Source organism: Monodelphis domestica, chromosome 7 (genome assembly GCF_027887165.1).
Source record: "Monodelphis domestica isolate mMonDom1 chromosome 7, mMonDom1.pri, whole genome shotgun sequence".
NCBI lineage: Eukaryota > Metazoa > Chordata > Mammalia > Didelphimorphia > Didelphidae > Monodelphis > Monodelphis domestica.
This window is the reverse complement of record NC_077233.1, coordinates 137773361-137800188: the sequence shown is the minus strand read 5'-3', so window position 1 is coordinate 137800188 and position 26828 is coordinate 137773361. Positions and strand designations below refer to the sequence as shown.

General features: G+C 39.7%; 2 protein-coding genes across 5 annotated transcripts in view; one reads left to right on the top strand and one right to left on the bottom strand.

Moving 5' to 3' along the window:
* NOXO1 (NADPH oxidase organizer 1) overlaps nt 1-21177 on the bottom strand; it is a 48985-nt gene extending 27808 nt beyond the window's left edge. The window contains exons 1-2 of the mRNA XM_001366428.5: nt 20752-21177; nt 3018-3138 (exon numbers count right to left, since the gene is read on the bottom strand). The gene's annotated coding sequence lies outside the window, so the exon portion shown is untranslated. The remainder of the gene's footprint in view (nt 1-3017; nt 3139-20751) is intronic.
* A 50-nt stretch (nt 21178-21227) lies between these two features.
* GFER (growth factor, augmenter of liver regeneration) lies at nt 21228-26787 on the top strand. Of its 4 annotated transcripts, none has more exons than XM_056805605.1 (4): nt 21274-22029; nt 23589-23785; nt 25741-25813; nt 26305-26787. In XM_056805605.1, exons 1-4 carry the CDS (start codon nt 21424-21426, stop codon nt 26329-26331), a joined length of 903 nt encoding a protein of 300 aa, XP_056661583.1. In that variant the 5' UTR covers nt 21274-21423; the 3' UTR covers nt 26332-26787. The 4 variants fall into 4 exon arrangements, with proteins under 4 accessions (XP_007499436.2, XP_007499435.2, XP_056661583.1 ...); XM_007499375.3 differs by having other exon boundaries at nt 21274-22035; XM_007499374.3 differs by having other exon boundaries at nt 21228-22029; nt 25741-26787.
* Nucleotides 26788-26828: the final 41 nt, after the last annotated feature.

Below are 26828 nucleotides of genomic sequence, written 5' to 3'. Positions count from 1 at the left end.
GAATGCAAGGATGGTTCAATATTAGGAAAACCATCCACATAATTGACCATATTAACAAGCAAACCAACAAAAATCACATGATTATCTCAATAGATGCAGAAAAAGTCCTTGACAAAATACAACACTCATTCCTATTGAAAACACTAGAAAGCGTAGGAATAGAAGGGCTTTTCCTAAAAATAATAAACACTATATATCTAAAACCATCAGCAAACATCATCTGCAGTGGGGATAAACTAGAAGCTTTCCCAATAAGATCAGGAGTGAAACAAGGATGCCCATTATCACCTCTATTATTTAACATTGTACTAGAAACACTAACAGTAGCAATTAGAGAAGAAAAAGAAATTGAAGGTATTAAAAGAGGCAATGAGGAGACCAAGCTATGACTCTTTGCAGATGATGTGATAGTCTACTTAAAGAATCCTAGAAAATCAACTAAAAAGCTAGTCAAAATAATCAACAACTTTAGCAAAGTTGCAGGATACAAAATAAACCCACATAAGTCATCAGCATTTCTATATATTTCCAACACATCTCAGCAGCAAAAATGAGAGAGAGAAATTCCATTTAAAATCACTCTAGACAATATAAAATACTTGGGAATCTATCTGCCAAGACAAACACAGGAACTATATGAACACAACTACAAAATACTCTCCACACAATTAAAACTAGACCTAAACAATTGGAAAAACACCTATTGCTCATGGATAGGATGAGCTAACATAATAAAAATGACAATTCTACCCTAATTAATTTATTTATTTAGTGTCATACCCATTGAACTACCAAAAAAACTTTTTTACTGAATTAGAAAAAACCATAACAAAGTTCATTTGGAAGAACAAGAGGTCAAGTATATCTAGGGAAATAATGAAAAAAAAATGCAAAGGAAGATGGCTTTGCAGTCCCAGATGTCAAACTAAACTATAAAGCAGTGGTCATCAAAACAATATGGTACTGGCTAAGAGACAGAAAGGAGGATCAGTGAAATAGACTTGGGGTAAGTGACCTCAGCAAAACAGTCTATGATAAGCCCAAATATCCCAGCTTTTGGGACCAAAATCCACTATTTGATTAAAAACTGCTGGGAAAATTAGAAGACAGTATGGGAGAGATTTGGTTTGGGTCAACATCTCACACCCTACACCAAGATAAACTCAGAATGAGTGAATTACCTGAATATAAAGAAGGAAACTATAAGTAATTTAGGTGAACACAGAATAATATACATGTCAGATCTTTGGGAAAGGAAAGACTTTAAAACCAAGCAAGAGCTAGAAAAAAATCACAAAATGTAAAATCAATAATTTTGATTACATCAAATTAAAAAGGTTTTGTACAAACAAAACTAGTGCAACCAAAATTAGAAGGGAAGCAAAAAATTGGGAAACAATCTTCATAACAAAAACCTCTGACAAAGGTCTAATTATTCAAATTTATAAAGAGTTACATCAGTTGTACAAAAAAATCAAGCCATTCTCCAAATGATAAATGGGCAAGGAACATTAATAGGCAATTTTCAGTTAAAGAAATCAAAAGTATTAATAAGCACATGAAAAAGTGTTTTAAATCTCTTATAATCAGAGAGATGCAAATCAAAACAATTCTGAGATATCATGGCTAACATGACAGCAACGGAAAGTAATGAATATTGGAGGAGATGTGGCAAAGTTGGGACACTAATGCACTGCTAGTGGAGTTGTGAATTGATCCAACCATTCTGGAGGGCAATTTGGAACTATGCCCAAGGGCACTAAAAGACTGTCTACCCTTTGATACAGCCATAGCAGTGCTGGGTTTGTACCCCCAAAGAGATAATAAGGAAAAAGACATGTACAAGAATATTCATAGCTGCGCTCTTTGTGTTGGCAAAAAATTGGAAAATGAGGGGATGCCCTCCAATTGGGGAATAGCTAAACAAATTATGGTATATGTTGGTGATGGAATACTATTGTGCTCAAAGGAATAATAAACTGGAGGAATTCCATGTGAACTGGAATGTTCTAAATTGACTAAATAAAATTAAAAATTTTTTAAAAGTAATGAAAAAGTGCAATATTGTGGAATGATCAAATGTGATAGACTTTGCTACTAACAACAACATAATGATCCAAGATAATTCTGAGGACTTTTGACAAAAAAATGCTATCCATCTCCAGAGAAAGCACTGTTGGAGTAGGAATGAAGATGAAAATATGATTTATCACTTGACTATTTGGATGTATGACTTGGGATTTGGGTTCTGTAAGATTATTTGCTTATAAAATTGAGTAATATGGACATATGTTTTGTGCAATAATACATGTATAACCCAGATTGGATTGCTTGTCAGCTCCAGGAGGGGAGAGTAAAGAAGGGAGGGAGATGATATGGATCATATGACTTTGGAAAGCTTATGTGGAAATATGTTATTAAATTTTTAAAAATTTAAATAGTACTCTATCACCAACATGTACCACAATTTGTTCAGCCATTCCCCATTTGACAGACATCCCCTCAATTCTTTACCACTACAAAAATTGCTGCTATAAATTTGTTGTTCAAGTAGGTCCTATCCTTTTTTTTATTATCTCTTTGGGATGCACACCTAGGAGTGGTTATTACTGGATCAAAGAATATCGATCATTTTATAGCCCTTTGGGCATAGTTCCAAATTGCCCTCCAGAAAGGTTGGATCAGTTCACAACTCCACCAGCAGTGCATTAGTGTCCCAATTTTTCCACATCCCCTCCAACATTTATCTCTTTCCTTAGTGCCATATTGACCAATCTGATGGGTGTAAGGTGGTATTTCAGCGTTGTTTTAATTTGCATTTCTCTAATCAAGAGTGATTCTAACCCTATTCTTTAGCCTCACTATGAACTCCAGACTCTTGAGGCTCCCTTTTATCACCCCAACTCTGGCCTCATTTTACCCACCTTCAAAATCTCCACCCTATTGCCAATGAATTCAGTAGCACACCATTTCTCTCCCTTGAATCTCTTGTTCCTTTGTCTCATTATATTTCCTACCTTTCCAATCTCTTCTCTGAGTCCATTCCTCCAACATTCATCTTGCCTCTTCTGCTCCTGAGTCCATGTCAGAAATAGTAAAGTATTAAAGTTCAGAATGAGCTGAGCTTACTGATGCTTCCTTCAAAAAAAAAACAAAATGAGATCTTTTTTAGCTGTGTTGGGAGAAAAAGAAAGATCACAAAAAGATAAGACTCCAAAGTGTACAGGACAAAGCTAATTGACAACAAAGAGGAAGCAGAGTTACTTTACTATTATTTTGCTTCTATTTTCTCTGCCAAGGAGAATGAAGATGATAGAACAAAATCACTAATAGGAAATTAATACCCCCAGATAAGTAAAGAAATAGTAAGAGAGTACTTAACTTCCCTTGATGAATTAAATTTACCTGGTCCTGTGAACTTTAAAATTACTCCACCCTACTTAGAATGCACTTTAGAAGATTTGATTTAGCTATCTCCTGATTGTAACAATGGAGATACTTAGTCTAACAATCAAGAATGTCTTGTGAACTTTACATTGCTCCACCCTACTTTTTCTAACAAGGTCAGGAATGTCTGCATCCATCCTTAAGGAGTAAAAATATCTAGGAGGATGGCCTTTGATAGACATGTGCAGAAAAAGCTGACAGACCCCTGGGCTGTCCTAAGTCAAGCTAAGCTACCATTGGTACAGATAAGACACAGGAAAATGACGTAAAACCCTCTATATAGTGCGTGTCACTTCCTCTCTTCATTCTCTTTCCCTGGAAAGGTGGATCTGGCTGATGACTTCCTGTGAGCAGGCCTGGGCGCCAGTTCGATCCTGGAACTTGAGCCTGGAGGAGCTCCCTCAGACAGCTTCCTTGAGACAATCTCATGGTGAATGATAAGACTGACTTCCTTTTCCCTTGGCACTCAGGGGAGGCCCCTTTGACCAAGGCCTTTAACTCCTTCCTGGCTCAGCCTGAGCTGGAGCAGTTTTAAATTAACTCTTTCCTCTCTCTCTCTTTCTTAAATTATTTCCTTTATATTAAATAAAATCACCATAGTTTCTAGCTGACTTGGGTATTTTATTATTTGGGATGTCCCATGGCAACCAATAATTAAATATATTTTAGGTCACAACGCTAAAATTATCCTTTACAGTTTAGAAGAATTATATCCTTAGGTGCTGGGAAAAGTGGATATGACTTCTAAGCCACTAGCTGAATGATTGTGAAAAATGGGAAAAGTATATAAGTTTCTAGGACAAATGTCCCTATTTGTAAAGAAGTAAGGAGGTCGGAGTCTTCAAACCACAGGTCAGTCAGCTTGATTTCAATGCTTCATAAAATTTTAGAACTGGTCATCAAAGAGATTGTTTTCAGGGCAGCTAGATAGCACAGTGGATACTTCCTAGCTGTGTGACTCTGGGCAAGTCACTTAACCCCTTGTTGCCTAGTCCTTGCTGCTCTTCTGTCTTAGGACTGATACTTGATAGTAAGACAGAAGGTATGGGTTTGTTGTTGTTTTTGTTGTTGTTTTTTCCAAGATAGATTTTTTTTTACTTTTGAAGTTTATTGAAAGGGAGTATTGAAACATAACTACGGAGTTAGGAAAGAAATCATTCAATGGTTGGTGTTGCATATTTTGCCACTGCCATGAATAGAACAATTTAAAATGATAAATAGGAATTATATATTCAAACCTTTGACCAAAAAAATCATTTAGCACATTTTTAAGTAAAACAAAAGGGGCAGTTAGGTAGCACAGTGGATGGAGCTCCGTGCCTAGTGTCTGGAGGAGTTGGGTTCAAATCTAGCTTCAGGCATTTCTTGGCTTTGTGACCCTGGGCTAGTCATTTAACCCCAATTACTTAGCTTTTGCTGCTCTCCTGTCTTAAAATTAATACTGAGACAGAAGGTAAGGGTCTTACAAATAAATAACAATAATAAAGTACAACAAAAAATTGGAAAATGAACATTAAAAAGATTGTATCCCTAAATTAAACAGGAAAAAAATCACTACCCATCCAGGATTCCATTATTTTGTAGTTGGGATGTCTGTGTAGAACTTGTCATTCATTGTAGCAATAGAAAAAGATCAGAACTCAGAACTCCAGCAATGGAGGATACAACGCTTTCTGAGACTGGTCAAGTGAGCATTTCCCAAAGGCAAACAGCAACAGAGCACAAACTGAGACAGGTAGTTTGGGCTATGTCATCACCTCCTTGGGGTTGGGGAGCTTCGGGAGGGGTCCCCCCTGCCAGTCATATTGTGGATAGCCTTGGTATGAATACCCAGTACTCGGATGGGGATATGGCCCGGGAGTCCCAGGAGGAGGTGCCTGAGGACTAGCTGGTTGCTATAGATACAGAGGAAAAGGGGCAGATGCATTCAAGGTCTAAGAACAGTGAAGGATTTCCATAATTCATTTGAAAACGAAAACTTTTCCTCTGGCGGAGCTGCGGCCGGCCACTCGGCACCTCCTCCCTCTCTCGGATCAGAGGTGAGACAGAAGGAGGAACTGGAGCTCTGGCTAGAGGTGGCCGCCTCCGCACGCTGACGTCATCCGGGAATTCTCCAAGGGGAGGGAAGCTGTGAGGACAGATATCCAGCCTGGCTTCGTGTCAAGAATAGTTCGGGACAGACTAACCACATTTTCTTTTTTTTGACAGGATTACCAAACTAGTAGGTAAGGGAGAACTCTAGAATGATCCACCCCGATTTCAGTAAACCTTTTGACAAAATATGATATATTCTTGCTGTGGACAAGATGGAGAGATATAGATTGTATGAGAATACAGTTAGATTAAGAAAGGAATAGTTGTTAATGATTTAGTGTTAACCCAAATACCAATGTGGCAGGAGGTCTCTAGGGACAGAACCTAGGGTTCTGCTTTGCAGTGTTTCACATTTTCATCAATGATGTGGATAAATCCGTAAACAGAATATTTATTCTATTACATTTGGCACAAATCAGAAAGGGCTAGCTACCAAAATGAGAGTCAGGATCCCAAAAGATCTTGATAGGCTAAAGCATTGGATTTATTCTAATCAGGGAAAATTCTTTAGGGGTAAATGGGAAGGCTTATTTACACTTGGTTAAAAATATCAAATTCAGAGGTACAAGATGGGGGAGGTACAGTTGTACAGTTGTGGTTCTGGAAAATAGCAGGGTTTTTTTTTTTTGTGAACTATTATAAGAACAATATGAGTCAGCAGCATGAAGTGGCATCCAAATAAGCTAATGTAATTTTGGACAGAGCTTCCAGGAATATGGAGGTAACAGTCTTACTGTACTCTGACCTCAATATACTTCATTTGGCATGCTGTGTTCAGTTATGAGTGCCAGTTTATGGATATTGATAAGCTAGAGAATGTGCAGAGGAGGGCAACCAGGCTAGTAAAGGGCTTTGAATCTATGGCATATGGTGCTCAGCTGAAGGAATTAGGGATTTTTAGTCTGGAGAAGAGAAGACTCATGGGAGAAAAACTGATATCTGTCTTCAAATATTAGAAGGACTGATAAGTGTTAGTTAAGTGGATGAAGGATTAGATTAGATTTATTCTATTTGGCCTCAGAGGGCAGAATGAGAAACAATCAGTGGAAATTATAAAGGGCCTAATTTTGGCTTATTTTCTTTCTTTCTTTTATTTTTCTCAATTACATGTAGAAACAACTTTTTTTTAACATTTATTTTCTGACATTTTGCAATTCAGATTCTCTCCCTTCCTCCATCCCTACCCTCCCTGGAAGTAGTAAATGGTCTATTAAATGTTATACCAGTGCTTTTGTACAATACATATTTCCATATTCTCCATGCAGTGACAGAAGATGAATATCACACATAAAATTAAAAAATCATGAAGGAAATGAAGCAAAAGATCTATAAACTGCTTTGAAATATAGTCAGATTTCAACAGTTCCTTCTTTGGCTATGGATAATGTTTTGAGAATCTTTGAAGTTCTCCAGCTTGAGGGAACTTGTCATTGAAAAAACATAATGCTTTACTCTAAGTCCTGTTAAGGGTGGCTGTGAGATACCCCCACGGAGATGATCTATTTCTATACTCTGCTGTAAGAAGCCAGAAAGAGCAGAGAAGTTCATCTTCCCTACCAACAATCATACTCTCTTCAGTTATTGAAACCATCCTATATTGTCTCATCCTTCCCCTCCTTTCAGCCTAAAGGTCTGCTGGAATATCCCCTTCACTTGCAACAAAAACTATGTGTCTGTGTGGTTTGCATGTAGATTTCGTAGCTAATTTTCTGCAAACTTACAATTTCCCTCTATAATAAGTAAGCTCCTAAAGGGCAGGCACTATTTTGCCTCTATATCTACAGCACTTTAGAATAGTACTTGGCATTTAATAGTATGAGGCTCATAATAAAAATCTGCTGAATAAACATGTGGATGAATATGAATTAATTAATTAATTAATTAATGCCAGCTATTAGCCCAATCTATTAGACCCTTAATGGCTATCACCAGGGCTGATCATCTCTTTACTTTAGTTATCTTCCTCTAACATTCTCCAGAAGGTTCCTTATCTACTGCTCCCTGTACCAATGGAGCCCTGTACTAGGAAAACATCTTGTGATCAAATTAAATCATACTTCATCCATCTTTCTTATCTTCCCCAACTGGCATCTTGTTTTGTCCATTTATTGAGGGTTGGGTAGTAAATCTGCACAGTAATATTCTAAACTTTAATGTTTAGTTACAATGATTTCTATTATGATTAACAAAACTTTATAAATCAATAATCAATAGTAATCAATAATCAATTTCACAGTCTCTTTGCAAACAGAGCATTCTAATATTGTCCTACTCTGCTGCCTGGGATCAGATCACCTAGGATGACGTAATCATGAGGACATCAACTGGTCAGAGAACCTGAACCTTCTGTGACTAGACTGCATTCCAGACAAAAAAACTACATTTCCTAGTTATGTTTCTACAAATGTTTGTAGAGTATGTTTTTATTTTTAATCTCGAATGTTTTTTTTTAAATGTGTGAGCTGGGGAATATTATTTGGTGGCTATCTCCAAATGCAAGACTCTTCATTTGTAAAGTCATGGCAAAGATTCTGTGTTCTCATTTTGCTCTGCAAGGAATGAATACTGGTTGAATTATTATTTCCACTTTCTCTTTCCATTCCTTACTTAAAACTTCTCTCCCCATTCAGTTATCTAGTATCCTAAATCCATAAAGAGACTAGTGAGCAATCTAAGTTTTGCCTCAATAACCTATTTTATTCACCTAATAATAAGTTAACTTTTATATGATATATTACATACATTATCTCACCTGGGCAATAACCTTGTGAGGTATATGCTACCATTACTCCTTTTTTACAAATGAAGAAACCAAGATTCAAAGACTTGCCTGGAATCATATAGTAATGTCTGGGGTGGGATTTGAAACCAAGTTTTTTTAAGTCCCATCCAGAAGTACACATAAATTATGAGGCCTGTTACTTCTGAGTGACAGAGAGTGACCTGATCAGAAGTAAGCCTACACTGAAAATTGGGACACTAATACACTGTTGGTGGAACTGTGAACTGATACAACTGTACTGGAGAGCCAGAAGGAACCATGCCCAAAGGGCCATAAAACTATGCATACTCTGTGACCCAGCAACACCACTTCTGGGTCTGTATTCCAAAAAGATCAAAAACAAGAGAAAAGGACCTACAAGAGTTGGAAACTGAGGGGGTATCCATCAATGGGGGAATGGCTAGATGAGTTATGGTATATAGTTGTCATAAAATACAGAGATGAGAACAGGATAAGTTCAGAAAAATCTGGAGAGACATATGAACTGGTACAAAGTAAAATGAAAGGAACCAACAAACAATGTATACAGTAACAAATATATATATATTTATACAATGTCAGTACAATGGTCAACTGTGAAGGTCTAAGCTGTTAACTGCAAAACAAAGTTCTAAGAGAACCCCAAAGGATTTAAACAAAAACTACTCTCCACAGTCAAAGTTGCTGTTGGAATCTACAGATCAAAGCACATTTTTCACTTTATTTCCTTCACGAATTTTCTATCATATGTGTGATATATGTCTTCTGTTACATCATGGGGAATATGGAAATATATATTTCATGAAAACACTAGTGTAACTTATATCAAACTACCATCTGGGGGTGGAATGGAGGGAGGGAGAGAATCCGAATTGCAAAATGTCAGAAAAAAATTGTCAAAAATTGTTTCTACGTGCAATCGAGAAAAAAGATTTTTTTAAAAGTAAGCCCTCATCTAATGTGAAATGGTGAAAGTTGGAATAAGCAAATCTGTAACCAATATGAGCATGTGAGGACATTCAGATCCCAAAGTGGAAGGAAATAATGTTCATTTTTATCAGGTTTTAGAGGTGGAAAAATCCCCAGTGGGGTGTGACCAAGAGCTACAGTATCTATCACACTGGGACCTCACCTTTAATTAGCAGCACAAGACTTGTTATGTCTATAACATTATTACACATCAGTATTATAAGTACATAGGATAAATATGAAACGTGTTATTCACTTGGAAGACTGGTTCATTTAGTGTAATCACTAATGCCTTCTTTCTCTCTGTCAAGAAGAGGGAAACTACTAGTAAATAATATTATTTACATTGTCAGCACCATTCATTGGATCAGATGTTTTTGTTAATTACTCTTTTATGGTCACCAGGGAGGGTTCAATTAGAGGAGTGGTGGAAGATTATCTAGAAATGACTATGATGTAAAAGTAAGACATCAATAAACTTATTTAAATTTTAAAAAATGTTCATTTGGGTAAATATCCAGCCAAGGACTTTAAGTTCATTCAAGAAACAGTATCTTTATAGGGGACTTTCCCTTTATAGATCTTCTTTGGCTGGGAATTTTTAGCAAAACTGACAACTTGATCAAACCCAGGAAACTTTCCATATGCCCAACATGGATTCTCACCACAGGTGGCCTTTACCCCTGACTCCCAGGTTCCAGTCTAGTCTAGAAGTTGAAATATTGCTCAGATGTTAAAATTACTATTTATTGATCAATATGGAAATATGTTTTGCATGATAATACATGTCTAACCTAGATCAAATTGCTTGCCAGCTCCAGGACAGGGAGGAAGACAATTTGTATTATATCATTTCAGAAAATTTATGTGGAAGTTTGTTATTACATGTAATTGGTAAAATAAAACATTTTTATAATAAAAAATAAATTAAATAATATTATTTATATTTTCTGCTTCAGTATAACTGAAGAGGTATGTCACAATCTCAGATCTCTTCCCTCAGCACCTGTAGAATCAGACACTTATTATGTAGTGATCACATAACATTAATAGCATGATTAAAATGCAAAAGACAACATAAACCTTACCTTCTCTCTCCTATGTCTTTGGCCTAGATGAGGGTTCCTCCCATTCCCTTTAAATGTTTTATTAATACTTTTTTCCTGTTTTATACCATTTTCTAATGATTCTTCTCAATATAATTTTCCCTTATAACCATAAGTAGTCAGGCAAAGCAATAGACATACCCTATGTCTCTAGCGCTTAGTATGGTGCCTAGGACATAACAAGAGTTTAATACATGTTTATTAATTAACACTGACTTCAGCCATGTCTGAAAGTGTATGCCTCATTCCACACCTACAATCTACGGCTTTTCTTCTGAGAAGTCAGAGGCTCACTTTGCAAGGGACAACAATATTTCTGAAAAACATGTTCTTAGGAGCTTGTAAATGTAGAAAGGGAATTGGTCAGATCACTACTCTAGTGTTGTGGTGGCCTTTGGACAAATATTTGGCCACTGAATGATAAGCTGATATCCAGTTCCATCAAGAAAGGGCAGCTAGCCCTTTGATCCAGCTATAGCACTGCTGGGTTTGTACCCCAAAGAGATAATAAGGAAAAAGACTTGTACAAGAATATGCATAGCTGCACTCTTTGTGGTGGCCAAAAATTGGAAAACGAGGGGATGCCCGTCAATTGGGGAATGGCTGAACAAATTGTGGTATATGTTGGTGATGGAATACTATTGTGCTAAAAGGAATAATAAAGTAGAGGAATTCCATGGAGACTGGAACAACCTCCAGGAAGTGATGCAGAGCGAGAGGAGCAGAACCAAAAAAACATTGTACACAGAGACTGATACATTGTGGTACAATCGAAGGTGATGGACTTCTCCATTAGTATCAATGCAATGCCCCTGAACAATCTACAGGGATCTAAAAAATACTATCCACAAGCAGAGAATAAACTGTGGGAGTAAAAACACTGATGAAAAGCAACTGCTTGACTACAGGGTTGGAGGGGATAAGACTGAGGAGAGACTCTAAATGAACACTATAATGCAAATTCCAACAACAGGAAATGGGTTCGAGTCAAGAACACATGTGATAACCATGTGTTATCATCGGCTATGGGAGAGGGAAAGGTGGGGGGGCGGGAGGGGAGGAAAAGAAAATGATCTTTGTTTCCAGTGAGTAATGTATGGAAAAGACCAAATAAAATAATGTTTAAAAATTAAAAAAAAGAAAGGGCAGCTAGGTGGCTCAGTGGATAGAGAGGTAGGCCTGGAGATGGGAGATCCTGAGTTCAAATCTGTTCAAATATAATTTCAGATACTTCCTGTGTGACTCCAGGCAAATCACTTAGCCCCAGTTGCCTAGCCCTTACTACTTTTCTGTCTTGGAACCAAAAGTTGTTATAGATTTTTAAGAAAGAAGGTGAGATGTTGTGGTTTTTTTTTTTTTAATCCCCTCAAGGAGATTCCTTAACACCGAATAGAAGGGTAACAAAAATTTAAACTTTTTTTTTTTTACTTCTCATTTCTATCACCTACCCCCTTCCTATAATTGTATTAACTGGGCTGGGGGGAGAGGAAATCAATTAAACAGGCTCTTCTTATCAACTCCTCCCACCCAATCCCCCCATTACATACTTTTATAAAGGAAGAATTAGAAAGCATGATGACTTTATCCAAGACATTGTTGCCTGAGGATTATCTGAGGCATCAGTCAGTATAGACTCTTTATTGCAGTGGTGACTGGTCTTCAAAGGACCTTTCATTTCTAGAGGTGGATTTTCCAAGATTATTTTATAGCAGGTCAATGTCTGATAAATCTTTAAATAGATGGAGAATATGATTCCTTCCCCATGTTGTTCTGATTGGCTGGGTTTATGAATCAATAGGCTTTATTACCCAATAGATTCTAGCAAACTAGCTACCTTATATCATATAGGAGGGCCATTCGATGGTAATTATTGTGGCAAGTAAAATGCAGTAAAGGTAAACTAAGGTAGTTGTCTTTGCAAAATTGGTTCATTAAAAGTAACTTTTATAACTGTTAACAAAGTGGGTCAGGCTAACAACCTCAGAAAAGCCTCAGTGACTCCCACAAGAAGGAAAAGACCCTTTTTATTGATATTCAGGAAAGAAGAGGATGACAGTTGTTAAGGAATCTTACTATTGGTTCAGCTGAAGAAAGTGGATTATTATTATTCAAGTATGGCTGATCATGCCTTACAATTATGGAAATTTAATTGCTATATTGCAGTTATTTGATATAGTAGATAGAATGTCAGGCTTGGAGTCAGAAAGACTCATCTTCCTGAGTTCAATTATATTGTAAAATCCACACAGCAGAAATTGGAGGTAATATTACTTTTTATCTTTTCTCAATATCAAAAGGTAGGGAAAACTTTGTTATACATTATTTAAATAAGAATGTACAGAATAATTCTTGGCTAAGCATGGTGCCAATAAATCTGTCTCTGGACTAGGCTAATGATTTAAATCTCCTGAGATAGTCCTTAAACTATGTTACAAATAAATAAGAAAATGAATAAAGAATGACTGAATGAAAAATCATTGATAAAATACTTCATTCAAAACATTAATTGTATTAAGTACTACTGAGGATATAAATAGAAAAGCAAGATAGTCCCTGGTCTCAAGGAGTTCACATTCTAAAAGGGAAAGACCAAACATATGGGAGATTTTAGCTATAAATCAAATGGAATAGCCCCACGTCTTCAGGGTGTAGCAGAAAATGAATGACGATACTTCTTTAGTATCATTTCCATTGGGAGCAACTAGGTAGTTTAGATAGAGTGTGTAGATGTGGAATCTAGATCAAGTTAACTAAACTGGGGGTCATCAGATCTTGCTAGACTACAAGTTTGGAGGTCTCTAGACTCCACATCAACAAGTACCAGGTCTGGAGTTAGGAAGTCCTGGGTTCAAATATGGTCTCTGGCACTTCCTGGCTGTGTCACCTTGGATAAGACATTTAACCCCAATTGCCTAGTCCTTGCTGCTCTTCTGCCTTGGAATCAATACTTAGTACTGATTCTAAGACAGAAAATAAGGGTTTGATTGATAGATAGATAGGTAGATAGATAGATTTTTTAAAATTTCCATTGAAAATGACATCAGAGGAGTTTAGAAATTTAAAAATAAATAAAAAGGAGGGAGTAGGGAACCTTGATACCCAAGGTTGCAATAACTGTTACTCTTTTTATTTTTATTTGGATCAATATTGATTCCAAGACAGAAGAATGATAAAAGGTAGGTAATCAGGTTAAGTAACTTGAACTGGGTCACACACCTAGGAGAGGACTGAACCCAGGTTTGAACCCAGGTCTTCCAGCCTCCAGACCTGGCACTCTATCTACTATTTGCTCTGTTATTCTTAATTTGATTCATAAATCAGGCTTCTTGGGCACATTATGGATAAGTGGTTACATTCGAGTGCCCTCTGGTGTTGGGTCACGCTCATGCTGGTTGAGGCCCATCAGAACATATTCTGGTCATAATTAATGAAAAGGATGAGAAACTGGTCACCAGGGTCCCTTCTTCCAGCCTGTCCTATGTGGGGATGTCAACAGCAGAATTTCCATAAAATGGGTATTGTTTTCTTTCAAAAGGAGGCTTAAAGCAAATTGGGATTGCTTCTGACTAAAACTTCAAAGCCCACCCCCACCCCCCAATCTGGACCAAACCTAGCTGTCAATCCTGACTGGACATTTCTTCTCCTCCTTTCTTTTGAAATCCAGCCGAAGTGGCCTTCACTTTGTTCCTCACACATGACACACCATCTTCCTGACCCCTGAGCTGGAATATACTCCCTCCTCACCCTTTCTTCCTTCATGCCTAATGCTCAATGCTCACCTGCTATATGACCCCATTTTCCTGATTCCCCCAATGCCTAGTGCTCTCCCCTCAAGCTACCTTGTATCTGACTACTTTGTATGGATTTGTATTTCTTTTCTTTATATTAATTTTGCATATAAGGTATCTCCAAAGTCTCAGCACAATTTTAAGGGGCTTGAAACTTAAGATTTTGGGGATACTGTTAATTAGATCTACACATACAAATACAGATATGAGTTCATGGACTCTATATGTGTATAACTGTGTGTATATATGTGTCTGTAATATATAGAAAGTATATGTGTGTATGTGTTGTTTAGTTATGTTGGACTTTTGTGGCCCTGTTTGGAATTGTCTTGGCAAAGATAACAGAGTGCTTTGCTATTTTCTTCTTCAACTCCTTTTCCAGATGAAGAAACTAAGGCAAACAGGATTAAGTGACTTGCCCAGGGCCACACAGCTAGGAAGTATATGAAGCCAACTTTGAACTCCTGAAGATGAGTCTTTCTGATTCCAAGCCCAGTATTTCATCCACTGTGTCACCTAACTGTACTATATCTATATCTATATTTAATCTTCCATTTTCTTGCCTTTTAGAATGCAAGGGCCTTGCAAGTACAGATTATTTTGTTTATTCATTATATTTGTATTCTTAGCACATATTAGTTGCTTAAGAAATACTTAATTCGTTAATTGATTCCCTTCTGAACAAAATTGCTAAGTTCCATTATGCCTCTGATTTTATGCTAAAACTGCATAGTCTCGCTTGTTAATTACAGTAATATTCTCAAGTCCTACTATTTCTTATATTGTAATGTTCACTATGATTATAATTTTTACTAAAGTTTTTTAAATACTTTATTTTCCCAATTACATGTAATAACAATTTTCAACATACATTTCCTGAACTTACAAGATCCAAACTGTTTCTCTCCCTTTGTTTCCCCCATCCCAGAGATGGTAAGTAATTTTTTCTGGCTTATATATCTTATCATGTGAAACATACTTCCATATTGGTCACTGTTGTATGAGAATACTCCTATAAAACCAAATACCCCAAATAAAAACACAAATATGCTAAAGTGAAAAACAATATGCTTTGATTGGCATTCCAACTCCAACATTTCTTTCTCTGAAAGTAGATAGCATTCTTTGATTAGTTTTTAGCCAAGAGAAGCCTTGTGATATCTTTGCATTTTGGGGACAACACATTAGAATTACATCCCTATAAGGCACTTGATGGGAGAAGGACCTTCTGGCTATAGGGACAAAGACATCATGGATGCCATTCATGGTGGTAGGAATGTGAAGTACTTATCATACTTTGTGAGGAAGCAGATAAAACCCTGTCTGTACTCTGGTTCAAGCAGAAGCATATTCAAGTATCCTTAGTGAGGTAGAAGTTGAGGTCAATAGCAGGAAACTAATCACTAGCAACCTCCAAATACAGACATACTCACCCCAAAGAAGAGACAGACATGGGTAAACCTTAATACTCTTGACAATTAGGTGGTATAGTGAATTGAGTGTTGAACTTGCAACCAAGCCTGGTGGACTTGGGTTTGAATGTGACCTCAGATACTTCCTATCTGCGTAGCCCTAGGCAAGTTCCTTAACTCCATTTGCCTAGCCTTTGCCCTTCTGTCTTAGAGTTGTTACTGGGACAGAAAGTAAAGGTTTAAAAAAAAGGGATCTAGTAAGAAAAAGAATTCTCTACAGCCATAGAGACCTTGGAGTAGCCAGTCTGTAGGACAGAGAGAGATAGAAGGGGGCATGACCCAGATCAAGCAAGGGGTGACAAAATGGGGACCTAGTAACTGGAACTCATTTACAAAATAGAGACTAGGTTACAGGAAGATAATATATTAACTCAGTTACTGAAATAAGGCTACAAGGTCAAAGTAAAATCAGAGCTGATGATGCTAAAGCTTCCTATATTTTCTCTCCCTGGAGGCAGAATCATCCTGGAGTCTGGAAGAGGACTGAATTTATAGGTTGTGATTAAGAGATGCTAGGCCTGAGGATTCAGTTATGGGGGCAGGAAACAAGCAGTCTATTAAAGAAGGTTCTTTAAAGTTTTGACTATAAAATTATACATTATATCTCAATAAAGAAAGAAAGGGAAAGCATCTTGAAAAAATGAGGCAATGTCAATGATGTTGAGCTTAGATTTTAAAAGGATGTATATAAAAGATGAAAGAAAGAACCTACAAGAGTATAGAAACTGTAAAAAGAAAAAAAACATTTAAGCCTAAAATGGAACATTAAAACAATAATAAACTTTATCAGATATGGCTGTGGCTCAATGGTTAAGAACACTGGAGTCTGAAAGACTTAAGTTCGAATCCAGTCTCAGATACTTCATAGCTGTGTGACCTTAGACAAATCACTTAACCTTTATATACCTAGGAGGCAGCTAGGTGATTCTGTGAATGGAGTGCTAGGCCTGAAGTCAGGAAAACCTGAATTCAAATGCAGTCTTAGAGACTTCCTAACTGTCTGACCCTGGGCAAGTCACTTAATCTCTGATTGCCAGGCAAAAGGATCTACTGGCTCTACTGGAGAAGGAAATGGAAAAGTACTCTAATGTCCTTGCTGAGAAAACCCCATGGATACCTCTGGTCCATAGAAAGGGTCAGGAAGAGTCTGTGATTGAACAATAACAAAAACAATAGACTATTAAAAAAATAGGACATAGTAATATTTTATTATCTATTAATACAATATAAGTTCCTTGAGTGCAGGAATTGTATCACTTTTGTATTTGTATCAATATAAAGGACAGCAGAATATAAAGTGAAGAATTGTTTGGGTTTTTACTTTGTCTCATTAACGCCTAGCATACCTCCTTGCATGTAGTCCATGCTTAATTAAATGTTCATTGAATTTATGAGAAAAGAAAAAAACAAGTCACACTCCACTAACCTCCTTTTCTGGGTTCTTTGAACCTGGACTCCCAGGATCCTGTTGGCATGGTAGTGATAATGAGAGCTGAAGACATGGAGAGTCCTTCTGTAGTGGAGAATTATCCAAGGGACAATTGATTTCAGTTACTTTATGAAAGAAATTTGAAAGAGACCAAGTACTCCAGCCTAGCCTAGGTAGGCTTTGCCTCTGTGGGCTCCACTATCTATAATGTAGGCTATATCACCCTAAGGAAGTCCTGGGTGTCAGCATGAAGGTGGATATCATGGTTCTGGTGTGTCAGTATGGATCCATGGCACACCTCTGGTCCAACAACATTGATCAGAACCAACTCAAGTCTATTCAAAGAATTAGTAGAATACTGTAGGCAGTGACCTAGTAATCAATATCAGACCACCCATATAATCCATGTCTCCTGTATACCGCATTACAGGGCCACAGTGGATAGGGTGCCAGGCTTGGAGGCAGGAGGTCTTGGGCTCCAATCTGGCCTCAGACACTTTCTAGCTGTGTGACCCTAGGCAAGTCTGCCTCAGTTTCCTCAATCGTAAAATTAGCATGATAATCAATAACACCTACCTACCAAGGCTGTTGTGAGGATAATTTGGAAATGTTATCTATATAAATGCCAGCTACTACTATTAATAATATACTTTTTGGGGAACTAAGGACAGGGAAGTATGACTGATTGGCTTTACAATGGCTAAAAGGAAATGAGGAGTCCAGGGTTGGATTATCAGGGAGAGGCTGATGCTTTAAATGGATATAAAAGGAAGAGTACAGCCAAGGGCTGGGCTACAGGCAGAGGACTTCAAAGATAAAAAGGGTTCCCAAGATTTGATTATCTACCAATCCCACCTAAAATGGGATCATTAAGTACTTTCAGGTTTATTGTTCAGTCAGAGACAAAGTCAGTCTGGGACCTCCCTCAAGGCAAGTTCTCAAGGGACAGGGATAAACTTGGGGTTTCTAGAAATAAAGTTGGCATACATAATATGACATATCTAATACATATGCTAGGTATAATGTTTCTCGACATCCTAATGCTTGCAGCATGCGATTATACCATTGTTCCATTTAGGCAAATCAAAAGCCCTGAATTTAAACTTTGTACTTTTTTTTATCTTGCTAAAGAAATTTTTGTTTCTTGAACACTATAAAATGTAAGACTAATGTAATACTATAAAATGTAACTTTGCTTAGGGCAAGGAGAGTTCTAATTAGTATGGGAACCTTGCTGGTTTGCTCTCCTTCCCAGTAGCAGTGCTTGTAAATATCTAATACATTTTCTCTAATATTTTCTAAATAAATTCACAGTATAAGTTTTTTCTTCTGTTGACTGAACCCAGTTTGCTTGATTACAGAACTGGGGGTCCCTCTAGCTTATTGTCTAATATAAAGCACTCAAGTTATAATTGCATGCTGCAAGCATTAGGCCCTGTGGAGAAACTTAATACCTAGCATATGTATTAGATACTTCTACCTAGGAACTAATACACGGTATTGATTCTAAGGTGGAAGGGTTTAAAAAATAAATAAGTAAAAACATTAGTCAGAAAAAGGGTTTGGGCATTCAACAGAGACCAAAGATACCAAGAAGCTTAAAAGTTCCTGTTTCAGAGTGACTGGGAAGTCTAACTTATCACAGCTGGTGCCATGTTAGGGAATGGCTAACACTCCAATACTTTCCTTCTGCTTATATTTATGACAACAGCATTATTCAAAGACTGATCCCTGCTGATTTGTGCCCTGATGTCCAAGTGAGAAAAGGCAAGTTGGAGTGAGGGCACTGACTTCAGCCAGCAAAGCCTTTTAGATGAGGGACCAAAAAACCATAATCTACCTCATTTTAAAGACAAAAAGGGGGCATCTAGGTAGCTCATTGGATTGAGAGCCAGGTCTAGAGATGGGAGGTCCTAGGTTCAAATCTGAACTCAGACACTTCCCAACTGTGTGACCCTGGGCAAGTCACTTGACCCCCATTGCCTAGCCCTTACCACTCTTCTGCCTTGGAGCCAATACACAGTCTTGACTCCTAGATGGAAGGTAAGGGTTTAAAAAAAAAGACAAAGAAACTGAGGCCAGCCTAAGGAGGTTGTGAAGTATTCTTGATCACACAATAAGCATTTCTTTGGGTGCCTATATGCTAGGCACATACTAAGTACTAGGGATTAAAATGCAAAAGACATCCCTGCCCTCAAGGAGTTTACAGTCATTACAGTGAGTAGTAAGCATTAGAGGCAATATTTTGTGGGATTGCTTAAGAATGATGTCATCTGCTTTATCTAGAATTCCAACCCAAGGGCTCTGTCTTTAGAGCACACATGTGTTTAGAGCACACACAGTATTGATTCTAAGAAGCTAAGGGTAATATTTTTTTTTTAATAAACCCTTACCTTCTGTCTTAAAATCAATACTCTGTATTGGTTCCAAGGCAGAAGAGCAGTAAGGGCTAATCAATGGGAGTTAAGTGACTTGCCCAGGGTCACACAGCTAGAAAGTGTCTGAGGCCACATTTGAACCTAGGACCTCCCTTCTCTAAGCCTGATTCTCAATCTACTGAGCCACCTAGCTGCCCCCAAGTCTCAGTTTTCAAGGAAAACTGTCATAGTTCTAAGGTTCAGTATCTATCACTTCCCACTCAGTTGGAAGCTAGTTTTTACTTTGCTTGTGGAGTCAGGCTATATCTCCTCTTCCCTATCCCCAATATGTTCAAATAAATGGATATCCTAGAAAGAGTAGGAGGTAGATAGTGATTTTACCAACATAACAGATAAGAAAATTGAAGCACAGATGGTTAAATTAACTGATCTTAGATCTCAAAGTGAGTCATTGGTAGACCCAGAATGATTCCAGGCCTCTGGACTTGTCATATCAATACCCACAGAAATCTTGTTTGATTAAGATTGCTTTGGCAGATGTAGTAAATAGGAGAAATGTGATATGGGCACATATTTGTAAACCATTACAATAGTCCAAGAAAGAAGTAATAAAGGATTAAATTAGGGAGGTAGCAATTAGTAGAAAGGAAATGGGAGGGATCAAGGAGGGAAAATAACTGGACTTGGCATCATAGTAGATGTAGAGGATAAGAGAGGAGTCAAAAATGATGCCAAGGTTTTGAGCACATATGACTGGGATTGAGTAGCTGAGAGAAGGATCAGTTTTAGAGGGAGAAATGGTGAGTTCAAGTAGGGATATGGGGAGTTTGAGGTGTCAGTAGGGCATTCAGGTGGAGATATCCAGCAGGCAGTGAGATATGTGGGTCTGGAGCTCAGGGGAGAGATGAGAGGTGAATATATACATTTAGGCAACTGGATACAGGTAACAATTGAAGCTTTGTTTTGAGAAGAAACCCAAGAATACAACTTTGATCACCAGCCACACTTAGCAGCAAGAGTCTTCACCAAGAAAGAACTGCCTCCCTGCCTGCCTGCCTTCCTGCCTCCTTGGAGTTTTGATTAGGAGAGTAAAACTCCTAGGGGGCAAAGGCTCTCTCAGTTTTGTTCTTTAGACAGTTACCCTGGTGCTACAAATATAATAATAATAATAGCTGATGTAATACTTTAAGGTCTACTGATTTTTTTTCTTAAATACATTTCCTCATTTGACAGTCCTTAATGTTTGCTGAACTGTGCCATACTATCAATCAATCATTGAATCAGAAAATCACTTATCGAGCACTTACAAAATGCCAGTCCTTATGCTGGGCCCAGGAAATAGAAAGACAAAAGTGAAACAGGCTTTGTGTGGCAACATAATGAAAATGAGCTGGTAATTTGGGGGGGATGGTTACCACTGGCCCGGTTCTCCCCCTTCATGGGCTGACGATATGTGTGGATGGATGGCAAACAGTTGGCTAATGGAATTTTGAGTTGGAATGGTCTTTCTAGTCTAACTCTCCCCTACAATGCAGGTTAGGAAACTGAGGCCCTGCACAGGGGAAAAGAACATGGTCTCATGGCAATTAAATGGCACAGATGGGATTTTTGCTTCTTGTTAATCTGTTACTCTATGCCAGAGGCGTCAAGAAAGGTTGCAAAGACGTGGAGGGATTTAATTGAAGATCAATCAAAAAAGAACCAACGTCAACCAAGAAGCCTTTGCCCGTGCCTCACTCCTCCCCAACCCCTTCCAAGTCCGCGAGCCATCCTCTGACGTCACAGCCCCGCCCCGTGGTAGCGGCGGCCGTTGCCAGGGCACCTGTGGCCCAGGGCAAACGGCCCTCGGCTGGCCGAGGGCTCGGGAAGCTTCGCTCCTACCTCTCGGGTTCCTCGGGCAGGGCCAACTATGGTTTCTGGAGGAGGGAGGGGCTAACCTGAGGAGGGAGGAAGGGAAGGCAGGCCTAGTTGCCCAAGGGATGAAGGCTGTTCGGTCGGGGTCGGTGAGGGGCTCGTCCCCTCGCCTTAGGTCCCTATACAAGCGCTCCTCCAAGGAGCGGTCGGAGGCCCAGTCCAGTCCCCGGGCCAATGGGCGCCACAAAAGCAGAACTGACCAGCGCTCCACGCTACAGCGCTCCACGCTACTCTTCTACTGGAGGAAGCAGAAGAGTGAGACCAGCAGCAAGTGTTCGCTCGCAGAAGATGGGAAGCCTGAGACTGACTTAGAGAATACCGAGACGGGGGCGGGGCCTCGCCCCGAAGTTGGGGCGGTCTCAAAGGCGGGACTGGGGCTGAAGCTAGGGTTGGGGCTGGCCTGGAAGCTGAGAGAGGCCGCCTATCCCAGCATGCCCTGGGCATCGAAGATGGCGGCGCCCGGTGAAGGCCGGCGCTTTTCTCCGGCTAGCTTCTTTTCCTTCCTGCCGGGTGGCGCGCGGCCCCAAGAAACCAAAGAGCAGGTGGCGTCGGAGACAGCTGGGGCCGACGGGGATGCCACCGTGCGAAAGCGGCCCTGCCGGGCCTGCGTCGACTTCAAGACGTGGATGAAGACGCAGAAGGCGCTGAAGACCTCGGAAAGCGATACCCAGGTCGCGGTGAGGCCTGGCTGCCTGGGGCGAGAGGGGGGCGGGGCACTGCTGGAGGGGAAGGGGGAAAAGTCCTCCCCTCTATTCTCGGGCCCCCTTGTCCTGCCATTCCCCAAACTAACCAATCAGCGGCTTACTCCTGGAACATTCACTTTTGTTCTCTGCGGGGCCAAATTGCTCCTGACCCTGTTTCCCCCTCCCCCCACTTCGTTCTCCTATCCCACGACCACCACCGCTGCACTCCTGACTCACTGTCTCTTTCCAAGCCCGTGGATATCACCATTCCTCTTATAGAATCCAGCCTGCTTCACAAACCCGACTCCTGCCCTGCGATTGGGTTCCTTCCTCTAAACTTAAACACCTAGGGGAAACTAAACTAAATAGTTCTCTATAAAAGAACTTGAGACTCTTAGTGTGTTCCCCACCTCAGATCCTTCCTCCCTACAAAAAAAAAAACAGCCCAGAAAATACAAATTTTGTCCTAGTTTTCCACTGTCTTGGTTCCCCATAGAATCTCTATTGCATCAGGAGACTGAGGAGCTGATAGAATAAAACGAAAATGCATTGATTGTATTCAAACGTAGTTTTTGCAGCCCCTCCCACATCCACCTTTTTGTCCAGAGTAGACAAAAAGAGCTTGGGATGCATAGATCCTTAGCTCTTACTTAGACCTTACCAGCTAGGTGATACACTGGATATAACACTTGTCCTGAGGTCAGGAAGAGCTGAATTCAAATTTGACTTGAGACATTTGCAGGGTGACCTTGGCCAAGTCACTGTTTGCCTTAGATTCCTCAACTGTACCTGGAAAGGTTGTTGTAAGAGTCAAATAAGAATATTTATAAAGCCCCAGGCATGGTGCTAGTTTTTTAAAGCTCTTAGTACAGTGCTTGGCACATTGTAGGTATTATATACATGCTTATTCCTTCCTCCTCAGTTTATAGATGAAACAGTGTATACTGTGTTGAAAAATGTTGAAAACAAAGTCAGGAGACTTCTGTTTCAAACATGTGCTGACTGGACAAATCACATACTCTCAGAACCTCAACTTCCTCTTCTGTAGAATGAAAATAATACTTTTATGTCCTATATCACTAAAATTATTTCAGTAGAAAAGTTGAGTTCTAAAGATGTTAAATGAATTGCCCCATGGAATAGTATGGTTTAGTGGGGAAAATACTAGATTTAAAGCCTAGAGAAACCCAAGTTCAAGTCCTCTCTCCATTCCAAGGTCATTTGGGGGCCTTGGAGACCCTAGGATCTGATGCCTCCCTTCCCCTTCTTCTCCCCCTCAAAACCACAAAACAACACTACTGGTTTTACATTGAGGCAAACCCTTAAAGTATATTCCAAAGGGCAGTCTACTTTCTTGTTTTGTGCCGAGTCCAAGAGTAAATTTGTCTAAAATAAGGTAGAATCTTTTTGGCTGAGATTTTTCAAGTAATTTTGAACTTTCCGCTTGTTGTATAGAGGGGGTTGTTAGGAGACTGAGTCTATCCCTCTTTAGAGAATTAGCTTGAAATTTCATTGCTAAGCCTTCATCTCCCTTCCTTCTTTCCCAGTTGGAAAACAAGTTGCCAGCTGATTGCCCCCTGGATCGGGAGGAGCTGGGGCGAAACAGTTGGGCTTTCTTACATACAATGGCTGCATATTATCCTGACTGCCCTACCTTAGACCAGCAGGAAGAAATGGCCCAGTTTATACATCTGTTTTCCAAGTTTTTCCCATGTGATGAGTGTGCTGAAGATATAAGGAGAAGGCAAGTTGTGTGAATATGCTACCAGGCTGATTATCATGTTTCCTAGGCTGGAGGGGGAGAGGGGTTTGGGAAAGGGAAGGAAAGGGTTAGTTATGAAATACTTAGACTGGTACTTAGTGATGTCACACAAACAGTATTCCAAACCTTAGTTTTAGTGGCCCTTGTCTTATACAAGGTCTCACTACCTGAAGGGCCCCAACTTGGGACTAGACAGCCCTAGGCTAAGAAAAAGTAGAAGTTTATGGGGTTCAAAATGACCACCACTGGTAGGATCCAGATTGTCTTATCTTTCCCAGTTTCTCCTTTTAAGCTTGTGTTCTTAGGAATTGGAGATGGGTAGAGGTCGTTGGCTTTTTGGATCATGTTCATCAAAGTTTGATTTACTCAACCCTGGGGTCTGGTTGCTCCTTTACTCTTAACTAAAAAGGCAATGCATATCCTTACAATTAGACCTGTCCAAAAGTGAAATGGCCACTCTGGAAAAGTAGTGGGTTCTTCCTTCATTGAAGATCTTCAAGCAAACCAGCTATACACTTGTCAGCAATGCTTTAGGGGAGATTTCTTGGTCCAGATCCACATTGAACCAGATAACTGATAAAGTCCTTTCTAACTCTTTAAGATTCTATGATCCTATAACTCTCTTCACTAGTGACTTTCCAGAAGAGGATTTCCCTTTACATGTACTCTTTGAAAAACACTTATATCAAGAAACTCTAGTCTTCTCATTTACTCTAATCCCAGACCTTTTATTTAAGAAGGTTAAAAAAAAGGGGGGGGTTACAGTGCTAACCCGTTTCATGGTTTTATCATGTCCTGAAGTTGTTTCCCTTAATAATCTACCTATTTCCTCATTGGAGTATGACTCAGAATATCTGGCAGAAGCCAGCAGGGGACTTTGCTCAGCTTCCCGTGATCTTAAAGTGTTAGAGGCTTGACTACCAGGAATGATCAGACTGATAAGCTCCATTATTAGTAAGGATCTGCCACTGCTACTTATGCTTTTTATAGGAAAAGTGAATATAGTTGTCATTGATTGCTAAGAGTGGAGACAGTTCACAGAAGTTCAGAAAATAGACCTCTGTTTTGCAGGTATTAATTTGCCCCACCCCTTTCACTCTGTCTGAAGCCCCAGGGAAGGGTTTGAGAGATATCTTCCTGGAGTGAGGAGCTTGTAAAGTTCCATAATATGGGTTAATGACTTGCCTGAAGCTTCCTAGTTCTCTTTCCAAGGATTTTATAAGATACATGCTGGATATGTTTATTGTAATGAAAGTATTAGGAGGAAATACAGGTTTGCTAAGAGCAATCTGTGCTTTTAAAGGCCTATGGGGATACTGAATACTGTTTACCCAATCTGCCTGATTCTGTTTTGATCTATTGTCTGAGCCACCTCCCTACTCTGCTTTTGATAAAGTGCCTTTGGTGCCTTCAAAAGAACTGAACCTATTCTCACTGGGGTGGCAGAAGGATCCCCAAGGGCCAAGATCACTCATCAATCAAAAGAGAATTTGCTCTTTTAAAGTCCCAGAGGGCAAGGACCTAGCTTTGCACAGTTCCTGCCCTCTTAGGTAAAAGATGTTCTTCCTTGCTTGGAATAGCCAAGCTTCAGCAAGATGGTGAGGGCAGAAAGTGAACTGTTGCTATCGACCAGAGCATTTCAGTCTGTGCTCTGTTTGTCCTGATACAGAGAAAGGACAAACATTGCAATTCCATTTCCTATTTGAAAAGCTGAACTTAGAAACTAAAGAAGCCAAGAATAAGGGATCTCTCCAATGTTACATATGAGGACTAAGAATTAGGGCTTCTTAAGAGTGATGGATGATCTGGATAATTCAGGGCCCATTGTCTCCTGGTGGGGAGGGATTCATATCCAAGCTACTTCAAGGGATAGCATCAGGGAATCCCTCATACCCACTCTTTCTTGACCCTCCCTAAGCTGCCCCATTCTCCTGCAGGTTGATCAGAAACCAGCCAGACACCAGCAGTCGGAACAGGTTTACCCAGTGGCTCTGCCGCCTACACAACGAGGTGAACTTGAAGCTAGGGAAGCCTGCGTTTGACTGTGCTCGTGTGGATGAGCGATGGCGGGATGGCTGGAAGGACGGCTCTTGTGATTAGAGTGGCAGGCCCCCAGGGGGAGGAAAGCATCCACCAGACTGTATAACATCCTCCCTCAGGGCGAGATTATTAAAGGGCAATGCAGTGAGTGTTCTTGTCAGTGCCTTGGCTGACAAAGTCTGTGAGCTTCATTGGCTGACAGATTTCTGAAGAACCTCATTTCCCAAATTACTTCTTCCTTTTTGGTTCAGGAATGAACCAATCCTTTGTTTCCTCCTCTCCTGAGTCTAGTCTTTTGCCCAAGGGCCTATTGGGGTTTGTGATAATTTCTAATAGGCAAAACTTCTTCCCTCAAGGCCCAGCCTTCACCTGTTCCCATCCCCTGACACCTCCAATAGGGACCACCACAGGTATCTGTGGCCTTTTTCTGCCCCTTCATCTCCTATCCATGTCTACCACAGAGCCTGGGAATCTCTGAGTTGGGGTGAGTATGGCTGGCCAGGAACCTTGTCAAAGCCCTCTGCTGCCAGCCTCCGTAAGTGAACTCCCTGGTTGAAGTTACACAGCCTTCCTCGGTCTCCAGTGTACCCACAACACAAGATGATCTATGGAGGAGCATGGAGGCCAGCCTGAGATACAGCCCTGTGGTGGTTTGCTTTTTTGGAGAGAAGCCTCAGGCAACAACATCTCCATTTTGTGGTGTTTTTTTTGGTTGTTTTTTTTTTTCTTAAACCATTTCACTTTCATGTCACAATTGTCCTATGTGGTTCTCATTGCCTACGGAGAACCTGGCTGTCATGAAACCAAACATGATTTATTTTCTGTAATGTGATTACAGTCTTTGTGGTTTGTATGGGGTGGTGGGTCCCAGGCTCACTCCAGATGTGCCCTCAAGGGCTCTGTCCGTGTCCTGGAGTCAAGAATAAAATCAAAGGTTGCTCTGATTGAGAGTCCTGAAGCTGCTGCTATGTCATGACAGCCTGGA